General features: G+C 37.0%; 1 protein-coding gene across 1 annotated transcript; it reads right to left on the bottom strand.

Annotated features, from left to right (window-relative positions):
* Positions 1-10,612: 10,612 nt before the first annotated feature.
* Positions 10,613-12,618, bottom strand: LOC120072315 (WRKY transcription factor 22). Its single transcript, XM_039024777.1, has 3 exons — positions 12,047-12,618; positions 11,841-11,951; positions 10,613-11,756 (listed from the first exon to the last, which is right to left on the bottom strand). Exons 1-3 carry the CDS (start codon positions 12,442-12,444, stop codon positions 11,282-11,284), a joined length of 984 nt encoding a protein of 327 aa, XP_038880705.1. The 5' UTR covers positions 12,445-12,618; the 3' UTR covers positions 10,613-11,281.
* Positions 12,619-14,489: the final 1,871 nt, after the last annotated feature.

The raw sequence follows: 14,489 nt of genomic DNA, 5'->3' as shown, positions 1-14,489 counted from the left end.
TATTCCAGCTCCAAAGGCAAATGACACGTCTTGCCAAATACCAACGCATATGGGGACATACCTATTGGTGTTTTAAATGCAGTCTGGTATGCCCACAACGTATCGTCAAACTTTGTTGCCCAATCCTTCCATGAAGGTCTTACTACCTTCTCAAGTATCAGCTTAACTTCTCGATTGGACACTTCAGCCTGACCATTTGTTTGCGGATGGTATGCGGTGGCCACTTTGTGGAGGATATTGTACTTGCGCAGCAGCTCCTTGATATTGTGATTGACAAAGTGGGATCATGCATCACTTATGATGGTACGAGGAGTGCCAAAACGAGTGAAAATATTTTTCTTCAAGGACTGGGAGACTACCGCCACATCACTTGCAACGCATGCTACTGCCTCTACCCACTTGGAGACATAATCGACGGGCAATAAAATGTAATGCTTACCATTCGAGGGAGGGAATGGCCCCATGAAATCAATCCCCCATACGTCGAATAACTCATGCTCCAAGATAGTGTTCATTTGCATTGTGTTTTTCCATGAAATGTTATCGTACGTTGGCATCGATCACATTTCATTGCTGCATCCTTGAATAATGTAGGCCAAAAGAATCCACTTTGCAAAACTTTGGTTGTAGTGCGTTGCCCTTCAAAGTGCCCACCATATGGTAAGTCGTGGCATTGTGACAATATGTATTGTTGAGTAGCATTTGATACGCATAATCGAATAATCTGGTCTGCATCTCTTTTATACAGATTTAGCTCATCCCAATAATAGTGTCTGCATTCATTCTTGAGCTTCTTCTGTTGATGGTAGGTGTAATCTTCAGGAAATTGCTCACAAACCAAATAATTGACTATGTCAGCATACCAGGACAATTCCTCTATGTGGAACAGTTGCTCATCTGGGAATACGACACTCAACTCAAACTCATTGCGGTCAACCTCCGGATTTTTCAGTCTAGATAAGTGATCCGCAACTGGATTCTCTGTCCCTTTCCGGTTTATTATTTCTATATCAAATTCTTGAAGGAGGAGAACTCATCTGATCAACCTTGGCTTTGCGTCCTTCTTTGTCATTAAGTATTTGATCGCCGAGTGATCAGTGTGGATGAGCACCTTGGTTCCCAACAGATATGCCCGAAATTTTTCCAACGCAAAAATCACTACCAGGAGCTCTTTCTCTGTGGTGGTATAATTTGTTTGAGCAGGGTTTAATGTTTTACTCGCATATGCGATAGGATGCAAAATTGTTTTTCTCTTTTGCGCTAAAGCTGCTCCCATCGCATACCCACTTGCGTCGCACATGATTTCAAACAGCAGTGTCCAGTCCGGCGCAATCAATACAGGTGCAGTAATCAGCGCATCTTTTAATTTGAGCACGACCCGAAAAGGTCGCCCTAGAATGATGGGCACATCTTTGTCAACCTCATAGTCTAAAATGATGAAGTCAGCTGGCAAGATAAATTTGTAAATTGTTATCAGCACATCCTTCACCTTTCCTTCTGGATGAACCAGAGATCTGGCGGCCAATTAGAGATTAATTGATGTGGGCACAAGTTACCCCACATTCAATTGTCTAAAGATTGACAGAGGCATCAAATTTATGCTAGCTCCCAAGTCACACAGTGCTTGCCCGATGTACAATCCTCCTATGGAGCAAGGAATAGTAAAGCTCCCAGGATCGCTCATCTTCGGTGGAATTATTGATTTGGAACTTTGGTTAACGCCACCATGGCAAATTTTCTAGCTCCCCTCTTCTTAGTTACCATATCCTTCAGAAACTTGGCGTAGGTAGGCATTTCCTCAATCGCTTCACTGAAAGGAATGTTAACATGTAATTGTTTTAACATAGATAAGAAGCGTTGGTACGGTACTGTACCTCTTCGTTCTTTTTCTTCCTTAGTCTCTGTGGGAAATGGGGTAACTGAACTTTCACGGTTTCCGTTTCAATTGGCTTTGAGGTCGACGCAACCTCCGGTTCTACTGCTTCTTTTTCCCTTTCCTCTTCTTACGTCACCGCAATCTCAGGTTCAGCCACAATGGAAATTGTTCTAATAAGCTCCTTCTTTTTTTCCTCCACAGTCTTCCCACTGCGCAATGTCACAACCTGACATTGCTATTTACCTAATCCCCTCAGGTTGCGTGGAAGATCGGTTGAACTTGGCAAAGCCCCTTACGGTCTACTCTTCAGCTCACTCGCAATCTGGCCGATCTGTAATTTAAGATTGCGGATGGACGTAGCCTGACTTTGAAGCACAGTTTCGTTTTTCTCTATGTATTGCTTCAATAGGCTCTCCGAAGAAGAGGATTGTGGTGATTGTTGTAAGCTACTTGCGTTATTGCTCGTTTGACCGTTGTTGCGTGGAAAGAATCCTTGTGGCCCTTCTTTTTGCGCCACAGGTTGGAAATTTTATTGTTGATTCTTCCAAGAAAAATTGGGGTGGTTTCTCCACCCGGGGTTATAAGTATTCGAATAAGGGTTATTCTTTACAAAGTATACAGATTGTGGATTTTGCGCGCAATCTTCCATCGCATGCCCATCACTGCAAGTCACACACCTTGCAGTGTTTTGACTGATTGCGTTGATTAGCCTAGTTTGCAGTGTTGGGCTGCTGATCGCAATTCCTTGGATTAAATTCATCATTGCAGTCATCTGGTTTTGCAGTGAAGCAATAGCACCATTATTTGTGTCAGTGTCTTTGAGTCTCAATCTATGGTTGCTCTCTCTCTAGTCTTCATGGTTCTTAGAGATGCGATCCAAGATATTCTTCGCCTCATCATACATTTTATCAAGCAGACCACCAGCGGCTGCCGCATTGGCAGCGATCTGCAAAGCGGGATTCAAACCATGATAGAAAATCTCCATTTGAAGGCAGTCTGGCAACCCATTATGTGGACAATCCCAGACCAACCTCTTAAACCTCGCCCAAGCATCGCTGAGCGATTCGTCCATGTCTTGTTCAAAATTTGTAATTAGTTTCCTTCGTCTGGCGTTCTCGGTAGGTGGAAAATACTTCTTCATAAATTTCTCCACTACCTGTTCCCAAGAAGTGATCTCTCCCAGCTCGAGAGAATATGCCCATTTCCTAGCCTGATCACAAAGAGAAAATGGGAACAATGTTAGTCAAACTTCTTCGGCAGAGATGTTTGGGAACACAAAAGTATTGCAGATTTCCATAAAATTTCGGAGGTGGACGTGCGGATCCTCGCCACGCCTTCCTCTGAATTGACCTGTAGTCTGGATCATCTGTAGCATCACCAGTTTCTTCGAATCTGCTTCCGTCGAGGGCATGATTCCTGGAGAGAAATCATAGAGGTTTGGCGATGCATAGTCCCTAATGGGCCTATTGCGATCGTTTGCCAACAGAATTTGATTCACCATGACATTATTATCATTTGGTGCTCCATTTCCAGGCTGCTCCGCCATCTCTTCTTTATCGGATTGTGGTTTCTGTTGGCAATTTCTCAGTCTTCTTCTGAAAGTCCACTCAATCTCCGGGTCATAATTCTCCAGAGATTGAGAGTCTGCAAAGAAATCAAAAAAATTACCGTTAGCACTTTATTTTGCCGAAATCCCCGGCAACGGCGTAAAAAACTTGATGCTTGGTTTTTATAAAGTGGAAATATGGATGATATGCATTGATGAAATTGCGTTGTGCACTCAAGTTTCCCCAGCAGAATCCAAGTGTAAATTCCTCTGAGTTTCCTGGTACGTCCAAGGTCGAACACAGGGACTTGTGAAAACAGATTGTGTTGGTAATTTTTGTGAAGAACTTTGCGGTAACCGGATAAATAAATAAATTGTTGGGTTTGTTGTTTGCGTTGATGAAAAATAAATAAATGTGGCGGAGTTTGAAAATAGTTGATAAACGGGAGATGCGATGAATATGCGGTGAACAGGTTGAGAAGGATTTCGACTAACACTTCCTAGAATGCGTTCATGCTTTGCGATCATGCAACATGCATACAATAGTAAACCATCTCTCAACGCGAATGCTACAGCTTCTAATATTAGAACGCATGCGATATATGCGATAAGTTTATAAGACCTACACATAAGCCTCTATTCTTATTTATGCGATGACAGGATAACACACACACAAATAAGGCGACCACATAATATCATTCCTATCTCTAGGATGCATGCGATGCAAGTTGACAAACAAAGCTTATCTCTAAGTCTCTATCTCTTGTTTATGCAAGTCTAATCTTGCTCTTTCGAGTCCAGATTCTAACCTAGCTCTCTAGAGTCATTAGGTTCTTTCTTTAGACTCTCTCTTAAGTAACTCTAAAGGGTATTTTGCACAGCATAAAACAAGACAATCGCAAGCAATGAACTTCCTAGGTCATATTAGCTTAGTTCTTCTCAACCCATTCGACTTGTTTAACTACTCATGCATATTATGAGAGTGAACAGATATAAAAATAGAACTTCCATTGTATAAATATGAAGACAAAGTACAAAATAACAATGCAAGTATAGAATAAAGAGCCTAGTAGCAATCTTTTGCTGCCAGGCGTTTACATTGTTTTTCTACTCGTGCTCAAAATGATAATCTCGCTCTCGCGAGAGTCGGCCCGCTCTCTGCTCCTACGCCTCAAGGTTCTCTCGAGTTGCCCTGAGCGATCTCTGGCTCCACCACTCTTCTCTTGCTGCGCCTTAAAATGAAAAGGAAAACTATGGGCAGCGGCATGAACTTGTGGAATAAAAGATTGGAAAAACGGTGAACCCCTTCTCTGAAGAATGCCCTTGGTATTTATAGAGTATCCACGGTGAAAGGCAGCTTCTCTTACATGGTTGTACAGATGGGACAGCTTTAATTCCTGACTGATGCGCCGAATAATTGTCACCGAAAAGCTGAATGTACTTTGTGGCCATTATCGGCTGCCAACTTAATTTGGATTTGACTGTCATCAGCTTTTTGTCCCATCGTGCTTAATTGGCCTTTCACCCAAATGCACCCACAATATTGCGCTGACCAAGTTGTGGCGATCCTTCTCGGACGAATGTTTTCGAGTACGATCATTGCAAAGCCTTGCAGTGAAGTTGCGCTCGACCAATGATTTCCTATGATCACAATTCTTGCATTGTGTCAACGCATATTCTGCACAAAAATACAAAAATCAACTGTTCTAATGTGTTGAACGCATGCGACCGCAATATTATAAAATTGATGCTTAATGGACACAAATTAACATATTTCATCAATTCAATCCAAAATTGTTTAAGAACTTAGTACTATGATAACGTGCATTTCTGCCCATTATCATCTACAAATGAGTGATTGGTAATTGTCGTGCATCTTTTAACACTCCGTTTATGCACTCAGCGAGATTTGTTGTCATTTGATTGTACCTTCTATTGGTACACCCTAGCCCACCACTCAAGACCAGTATCTTCTAGGTATTTGCGTGCACCTGGATACCCTACAAATTGACTCCAATGGTAGTTGAACATAGACTCACGACTTGTCTTGGCTACTTTGTCGAAAATATCCAAAATATCTTTATTCTTAAAATTAACTAATAAATTAGCTTTCAAATGATTGATGCAGATACCATAAAATGCTTTTGGGAAGACCGTGATAATTGCCTTTTTTATGCTAGCGTGTCTATCTGATACGATGACCAAATCATGAACTTGCCCAATTGCAATCTTAATTGCTGAAGGAACCACACCCAAGATTCATCAGTTTCTCCACCAGATATACTGAACGCGACTGGGTATATTTGATTATTTCCATCAACCCCAGTCGCAAGCAGGAGTTTACCACTATACTTACCCATTAAATGTGTTCCATCTACAATTAAAACAGGGCGAATGCAGTTCAGAAACCCTCTAATGGAAGCACTAAGAGCCATAAAGACGTGCTTGAAATATTTATCTTCCTATAGATCATATTTAAATGTTGAACCAGAATTTTCAATTTGTAAGGCTTCACCAAATTTAGGTAACTTCTTATACGATTCTTCTATGACCCTCAAACAAACACTAACGCTTCTTCCTTTGCCCTCCATGTTTTTTCGTAACTTAAACTCACACCATACTCTTGTTTTATATCCTTCACAATGTCCTTCGGTCTATATGAACGACTAACATCTCCAAACTTTGATGAAATTAAATGTCCGAGAACCCAACTAAAAACTTGTCTATGATCGTTAGTCAATATTTCATTTCTACATGTGTGGACATTGCCATACTTAGAGATCTTAAATATTTCACAATTTTTCAATTTAACAGCTTGAAGTCTCCATTTGCATTCTTCAACTAAGCATATAACTTTGTATAATGTTGTGGTCAACTTTTTCACCCTAAACTGAAAGTTACCTCTAATTGCTAACATAGATAACTGCATCTTTAAATCCTTCTTAGATATAAATATGTCACCAACTTGCACATCTTCAGAAGAATAAGACTGACCTAGCATGGTGATTGTGCTACTAGATGGATGTGACAAGTCACGACCCGTTGCATGTGATGAGCCTCCATAGTCTTCGATTGTTCGTTCTTCTACATGAGGTGTATGATGGGTATTAATCTTTGGTTCCTCTCCATCATCTTTCTCCCTCCAAGACCATCATTGAAATATTGACCTTGGTCTAAATCATCCCCTAAGTTATGAGTCGCCAAATTACTAGGCAACGAAGTAAGTGATGGGTTAAAATATGTGGGGGAAAATGGACTATTTGACTCCATCTTCCAATGTAGTGGCCTAGATATTAAAGGGATCTCTTCAATTTGTCGAATATATGAATTTTTTGGATGAAATCCTTGATTTGTTAAACACTTTGAAAGCGTGGATACGTAAAGAGGTATTACTGAGACCTCTTCCCATGTAAGGAATGTGTGTAGATCTTCATCATTCCGAATTACAAATGCAAGGGCTTTGGATCTCAATTGAAGTATACATCTTATAACAAGATTATACTCATCTGATATTATACCACTTATCCTATAAACTTCGATCAGGAATTCATTATAGGTCGTGTCAACCTCAATGTCAAACCCCTACAACTCTCCTCCATCGTAATCATTTTCCTTTTATTTCAAACGCCACCAAAACAAATCCAAACACGAGACATTTTCATACAATTTATATAAAAAATGTACTAATATAATGTAGTTAAAGAAAAAGTAAAATAAAAAAAATGATTCTATTTTTTGGCCCGGTCGTCCACCCGACCGGGTAGAACACCGGGCCAAAAAACATAATCATTCCTTTTTGTGCACCTGGCCGGGCTAGGGTTAACTCTACCTGGCCCGGACCCAAGAAAGACCCGATGAAGTCTGGCTGGGTCACCCGGTGAAGCCCGGCCAAGAATCAAACTTATTCCAACATTTATTTTGTTCCCGGTGAAGTCTGACCGGGTAACTTGAACTCATTTGCTTTCCACCTAGTGAAACCCGGCCGGGTATCTTCAAATGATATATATATATATATATAATGTTTTTTTATAAATTTATAAATAAATATCAAATGTAGGGCATTATTAAAAAAACAATCAACAAAGTAAGCATAAATTAAATTCCAAAAATGTCATTTAGTTTTGTCAATTTTTTCAGAAATTAGTGAACTATTGAGAATACATACAAAAATGAAATACATATCTTCTTACGACAGAGTGTACAAAATTACAACTTCGTGAAATACAAGTTTTGGACTTGACGAATTTCTTTTTTAAATAATTTGGTGAAGAGAACTTTTTGTGGGGTTGTAAACAAATCAAATTTGATGGAAAATTTCTTGTGTGAATAATTTTTTGTTAATGGTTTTTGTCAATTTTCCACAAGATTTGGATCTTGTCCTTGTCTTCTTTCTGATACACAAGAAACTAAGCCGGAGCTAAGGCTATTTTTGTCACTGGCTCAAACTTGTCAATATGTATTCTTGGTCATTGCAAATAATTTTTTTGCAACATGGGTAAATATCAATAAAATTTATATTATTTGACACTATAAATTTGAAGCTATTTTTTTTCTTTTTAGCAACATTAAATTAATCTCAACACAACTACTATAGTGTTTTCGGTTCCGACAATCTTCTTAGTTCTTATTCAATGCTTTAATGTCATCCCCCAGTTTCTTTTGTTGCATGACTAAAGATTAAAGAAGATTGAAGCAATATACAAAACATTAAGATTTCTATTCGTTTACAAAACTTGAGATTCTATATGCAATTTTCAGTCGATTATGTTTTCGGCCAGAGATTCTAGTAAAATCATCTTGTTAGAAACTTTTAACTAGAACTTAGAAACTTTTTAATCATACATAGAATTCATTAAGAAAAGAGAGTGTAGTCCAATCTTGGTACTTGAAGAAGAAAAAAGGTTGCAAATAATAAGAGAGGATCGCCTAATCTCTATAGCAAAGAACCATGGATTTGTTCTAAGGGCATCCCACACTAACACAGATTCCTAAAGATTATAAAATGCCTGATGAAAAATAATATATATACACAAAATGTCAACTTTCACACAGATTCCTAATATGGCTAGTAAAAAAATTACCAAATTCACAATTCAAACACAACAATTTTCTATTGAGAAATGGCAAGTGAACCATTTTGCTTAAACTATAAATCTCATGTCCACCAATCTTCAATGGAAATGAAACTGGCTGCCAACAAAGTATTGGTTTGAATTTACTGAAGTGAAAATGCCACTGCATCTTCTCTTAATTCAGAGTTGACATTTAATTAGAGGTGTACATTGGTTGGGTTGGATTGAGTTTGTTTTTTGAACCAACCCGAAAATTCAGGTTGATTGGGTTGGAAGGACCCAAATAAAGTTTCTAACCCAACCTGACCCTTATATTTTGAGTTGGATAGTCCGGGTTATTCAGATTGTCGGATTATTTGAACACCCCTACACTTAATGGATGTATGAAGCTACATCGAGAGATGTGTATTTGATGGTCAAGGAGTGTTTTCACTCGCCTTATCGCAAGAAGGGTCGGTAAACCACATGGTGGGGATAGGGGCTTTGGTTGGAGAGGAAGAATAGCGTCCGAAAGGTTGGAGAGAACCAAAGACTAGAATGCGCGTGCTTTTGTTAGATTCCATGTCACTCTTTGGACTTTGGTTGTTACATCCTTTAGTAATTTCCAATCATTTTGCAAAGTCGGTATCATTTTAGTATGTCTGCTTTTGTTTGGAGTTGGTTTTTTGTGTCCCCTTTGTACTTAGTTTTTTGTGTCCCCTTTGTACTTCTTCAGTAACATAGCTACCGATACGACATGTCGCACTAATGCACAGAACTTCCAACTACTCACATAAGTATTCATAATAGGAGCCTAACAACAATTACCCATTTTCACCTAGCATCAGGCCAGTGATGAGTTCAGTCACAAACGAACCTTTCTTCAAATTCAATCACACAGTACACAACTTGTGGTTCAAAAGACAAAATGTAATAATCAAATTTCAGTTCACCGGCAAAATTTTCTTCGGAAACATACAAAAGTTATTTGAAGAATACAACATCCTACTAAACTCAACAAACAACGAAGCTATTCAAAGAAACGAAACAAATCAAAACCATAAATGAAAGATCAGAAGCTAAAACAGACCGAAATTTTCAACTTCCACAAGGTGTTCGACGAAATGCCCCAAAGAAAAACAATGGAATTCTACAAGAAAGCTTACCTTAAGCGAATTTGAGCAAAGCGGGGAAAGACGGGGAGCCGAGACGAGCGCGGCAGAGCAGCGAGTGGCTTCCGTTTCAATGATTTTCCAAAGGACCCATTATTCTCCTGGTCTTGTTGCATCAAGTTTGTGATGCCCATTGCATAAACACAATGAATATTAGAGAAGGATTTATAGATATTCGCAGCCCTTAATTTTGCCCAACGTAAAGCTGAATTACATCAGTACAAGAGGTTGTTCATAGGAAGAAGAGAGATGCCAAATATTGAAAATGGGATGTGGATTGACAGAGTATGTTTGGGAAGGAAGGGTTTTTGCTTTTCCAAAAAGCCAAAGCAAGAAAATGATGGTTACTTCTTTATTGAGTACTTTTGGCTTCAGCATATATATATATGTATTTCATTCCTGAATTTTCAAAATATATATTTTTAGTGATCAATTTAAAAGGTTCATTAAATAATTTGTTGATTAATTTAAATAGTTATTTTGAATTTTTATTTAAAATGATAAAAAAAAAAAAAAAAAAAACTGGAGAGTGCACGTATTCTATAAAACTAGAAGGTTAAAAAGGTAATTTTCTCCCAAAAAAAATTATTATGTCTTTCTTCTATTCACTCTTAAATCTCTTTTTCCCCTCACTCTCGTGGTTCCTTTTCTTAACTTCTTTTACTAAAAACGCACATATTCTTCTAATTAATCGATTTTACAATTTTTTTTCACCATTATTCTCTCAATACATTTTCTCTCTAAATATATAGCAATATTATTTTCTTTAATAAAAAATTAAAAAAAATCAAAAAAAATTAAAAAAAAAAAAACCTTCTAATTGAGTCATTTTATTTTCTTAGACATGAGAACTAAACAACAAATTGATTTAGCACTTTTGATAAAAATGCTTGTTTGAAAAGCATTCCCACATACATCCAAATGAACAAACAAACAAGTACTGTAAATTGGATGGGAAAAAAAAAAAACAAAATAAAAGTTGAGCCGTACATAAAAAACAGAATCTCTCTATCAAAAAATTTAAAGAAAAAATGCAAAACACAAATTAAAATTTTGGATGCAATTATACACATATTGATGTTGAATGGCTACCATTTATCCTTACCAATATGACCCAACTGGCATCAACTACTAAAGAAAAATTCCAAATCCTCATTTTTTTCTATTAAAAAAAAAAAAAAAAAAAAAAAAAACTGATTCTCCACCACCATTGTTGTCCTCGGACAAGCATTTTGAAAAAGAAGCATATTCTTCGTCTTCCTCCATAACCATTTTTTCTTCAACCTCTGCTTTTAATCTCTCTAATTTCCATCTCTGTCAACGCCATTTACACGTCATTCATCGCTTTGATTCCATTTCATTTCTTTTAATTAGTCAACCCCTTTTGCAGTTTATTCCTTTTTCCCTCAAAAATTCTCGCAAAACCCACTGAATCTTCAACTTCAAGATCACTGTTCTTCTAAAATTACAGGGAAAAAAATAAACAAAAGGATACAGAGAAAGAAGATGAAATCATCTATCTTGCTTGCTCTCGCTAAAAACACTTGTTAAAATCTTTGCTCTAACTTCTTTGATTTTACAGATCTCTATTGGAAAAGGGAAAAAAAAAAAAAAAAAAAAAAAGTTGAAGATTAATTTAACAGGGGAGTTTTACAATTTCGCTGTCTGGGTTTCCATTAAACAACCATGGAAGGTCAAAATTCGCCGGAAACGGATCAGAAAAACAGTCGTCCGTGATTGGGCTGTCGAGTTCTTCAAAACCCACATAGAAATCGTCGTTGACGATCAAATCGGAGACCCCCAGATCGTCGTCTTCTTCATCTTCAGCCATTAATAGTTCCTCTTTCTCTTCTTTGCTCTCTGTGATCGTACTCTGTTCTTCCGACGAGCAAACCGGCTGTTTCGGGTCGGGTTTTCCAGATCCGGAAGCGGTGGGCGTCGGTGTGATGGGTTTCTGACGAGTGGAGCCGGCGAGGGAGTTCCGGTGAGTCGGCGCCGGGTGGTTGTGCTCCGCCGTGTAAGTGACTATGAACATTCCCGGGTCGGATCTGTTCCTCTCGACTTGTTTTCTGGCCATGCAACCCTTCGAACTGCTACATCTGTAATATCCCCTGTTTGTTTTCCACAAATTAGTTTCAACCACAAAATCAGAACCCTAAGAAACCCTAATTTCAGAATTGAAATCGAGCTCAAACCTTGGATATGGAGATCCTTTAATGGGTTTTTGGCCATATTTTCGCCAAGCCCAAATATCCGAAGACAGAGACTCCGCCGGAACTTGGCAGACTTTCTTCAGCTGATTCTTCCTAAAAACAGAGCAAAAACAGAAACAAAACAAAAAGATCGATTAGCTTAAATAAAAACCACTTCCAGAATGAAGAAACGGAAGACGCTTGCTCACCGGCGTTTGGATCTCGGAGCAGAAACAGAGGTTGAATGGAGCTGTTTGGGGAGATGGGTGCTCTGTTGTTGCTTCGGAGGGGTCAGAATTTTAGCAGCCGGAGAGGAAAGAAGCGGCGGAGCAGGCGGTGGAGGAGGCGGCGGAGGAGAGGGTTGAGATTTGGGGAAAAAGGGTTTGAAAAGCTCATGCAATTCTTGAGTGGAATTGCAATTAGGTGGTTGAAATGGATCTTGAAGGGAGAAGAAATGATTTTTTGTTTGGTTGGTTAGGTCTCTGCTAAAAGAAAAAGGGATGGAGTTATTGGAAGAGGAAGAAGAAGAAGAGGGAATGATGGTGGCGGTGGAGGACACGGCGGAGTAGCCTCTGACGACGGCGTGAAGATCCCAATCGACTTCCATTATCAAAGACAGAACTCTGCTCTGAGAATCTGTACCTTTGTCTCAGCTTCTTCTTGATCAGTTGCTTTTTTTTTTTTTTTTTTTGGTTGTTCTAAGAGAGAAAAATAGAGACAAAAGAAGGCGCTGACTTTTGGTGATAAGGGTGTAATGAGTAATGAGTAGGAAAAGAATTATATATAGAAACCAAAATATTGAGAGAAAGAGAAAGTGGGTTTTTTTTTCCCCCCTCAAATCCCAGTGCTAGAGAGAGAAAGTTGGGGCTGTGGATTTTGCTTTTTTAAAAAAATAATAATTCATGAACTTTACCTTTTTGTTTAAAGGTTGAATTATCGAAAATACCATTGAACCATGAAGTTAGATTTAAGTTATATGTCCAAACTTTAAAAAGTTTTATTTTAATTCTAAACAATGAAAAATGGGTTGAGTTAAAATAAGGAATACGATAATATCGTTCACAAATGTCATGTATCTTTTTTTATTTTTTATATATGTATTTAGATTTATTAAAGCTACAATTTTTTCATCTATGAATTCAAAAACTTACCAAGCTTATTTTGAAACAAACTAAAAAAATGTTAAAATGAAATTTTTCGAAGTTTAAGTGTACAATTGAAACGAACCTCATAATCTAGATATATTTTTCTAAAATAATTTAACCTTATTTTAGAAAATACTTATATTCTTTCCAAACCTTTCCTAAATATTTCAAAGCTATCCTAGAAGAATAAATCCTTCGAAGTTTAAAACGTAAGTTGACACTTAAAATTGTGTGGCGATAAACCCAAAATGAAAATTTGGATTGTGACATGTTCTAAACCTTCGTCATACTATTTCAAGTCCCAACATTTGTCTGAACTTTCTAAAAAAATTTGGAGAATAAATCTTTCAAAAATTAAAATGAAAACTAAGACATTGAATTGTGTGACGATAACCCAAATCAAAATTTAGGAATGCTGATTTGTTCTTTTAAGAATATATATATACTCTAAATGTGATAATAAAATGTCTATGAAAGGTGAAGGGTAATAATGTAATTTTGAAATTATTTTGAATATTTTTTTAAATAAAAAGGCAAAGTTTTGGGAATTTTTTTTATAACAGTTTTTTTTAGGAGAGAGAAAGAGAACGAGACAGGTGGGGTGGAATCCGTGGAGGAGGGCATCTCTATGCCATTCTTTCTTTTTTTTTCTAATTTCTATCTCTATGGAAAAAAAAATGTTTTTTTAAATACCCATTTAATTATTTCTTGATTTGAAGAAAGTTTTTGGATTTTTTTTGGGGGGGTTGACTTGAGAAAATGTCAAAGGCCCAGACCAAATTTATTAAATACAGGAAAAAAAAAAAGAAGAGAGAGAAAGGAAAAAGAAGTTGATTTTGATAAGCGTGAGGGTCCACACGCTACAATCCAAGCTCGTGATCGTACAGACAAAAAGAGTCATTATTTATTATTATTATTATTTTAATTTCAAATTGTACTGTATCTGTCTCTTATACACATCTAGATGTGTATAAGAGACAGATCCAAGCTCGTGATCGTACAGACAAAAAGAGTCATTATTTATTATTATTATTATTTTAATTTCAAATTGTACTGTATATATATTATTATTATTAATCAAATTACCGTAGAAGGCGACTGGACGTAGTGAAAACTGGAGCGCCCCTATCAATTTTATTGGAGGCAAAAGGTGGTGATTTTATTGGTGGGGTAATGGTTGGTAAAGAATTGGGATTAAACTTTTTCTATTTATTTTTAGAATCTTTTCCTTTTTTTTTTTTTTCTTTTTAGAAAATGTTTATTTGTATTTTAAACTTTAAAAATTGCATTTCTATAAATTAATAAGAACGGTTTTTAAATATAGAAAAATTAATCAAAATATTTATAAAATATAACAAAATTTTAGAACTATTAATAATAAACATTGATAGACACTGATTCCATCAATGTCTATCAATGTCACTAATAGGCACTAAGTCTATCAACATTTATCATTGATAGTTCTAAAATTCTGTTATATCTTATAAATATTTTCAACAGTTTTATC

Source organism: Benincasa hispida, chromosome 1 (genome assembly GCF_009727055.1).
Source record: "Benincasa hispida cultivar B227 chromosome 1, ASM972705v1, whole genome shotgun sequence".
Classification (NCBI taxonomy): Eukaryota; Viridiplantae; Streptophyta; class Magnoliopsida; order Cucurbitales; family Cucurbitaceae; genus Benincasa; species Benincasa hispida.
This window is presented reverse-complemented; position numbering and strand designations above follow the sequence as displayed.

Bases quoted from the DNA above. Each gene is read 5' to 3' on its own strand.
- LOC120072315 (XM_039024777.1), bottom strand. From the start codon at position 12,444: ATGGAAGTCGATTGGGATCTTCACGCCGTCGTCAGAGGCTACTCCGCC. The intron at 11,952-12,046 runs GTGAGCAAGCGT...CTCTGTTTTTAG, and splicing joins GCTCCGAGATCCAAACGCCG to GAAGAATCAGCTGAAGAAAG. The intron at 11,757-11,840 runs GTTTGAGCTCGA...GAAAACAAACAG, and splicing joins AAAGGATCTCCATATCCAAG to GGGATATTACAGATGTAGCA.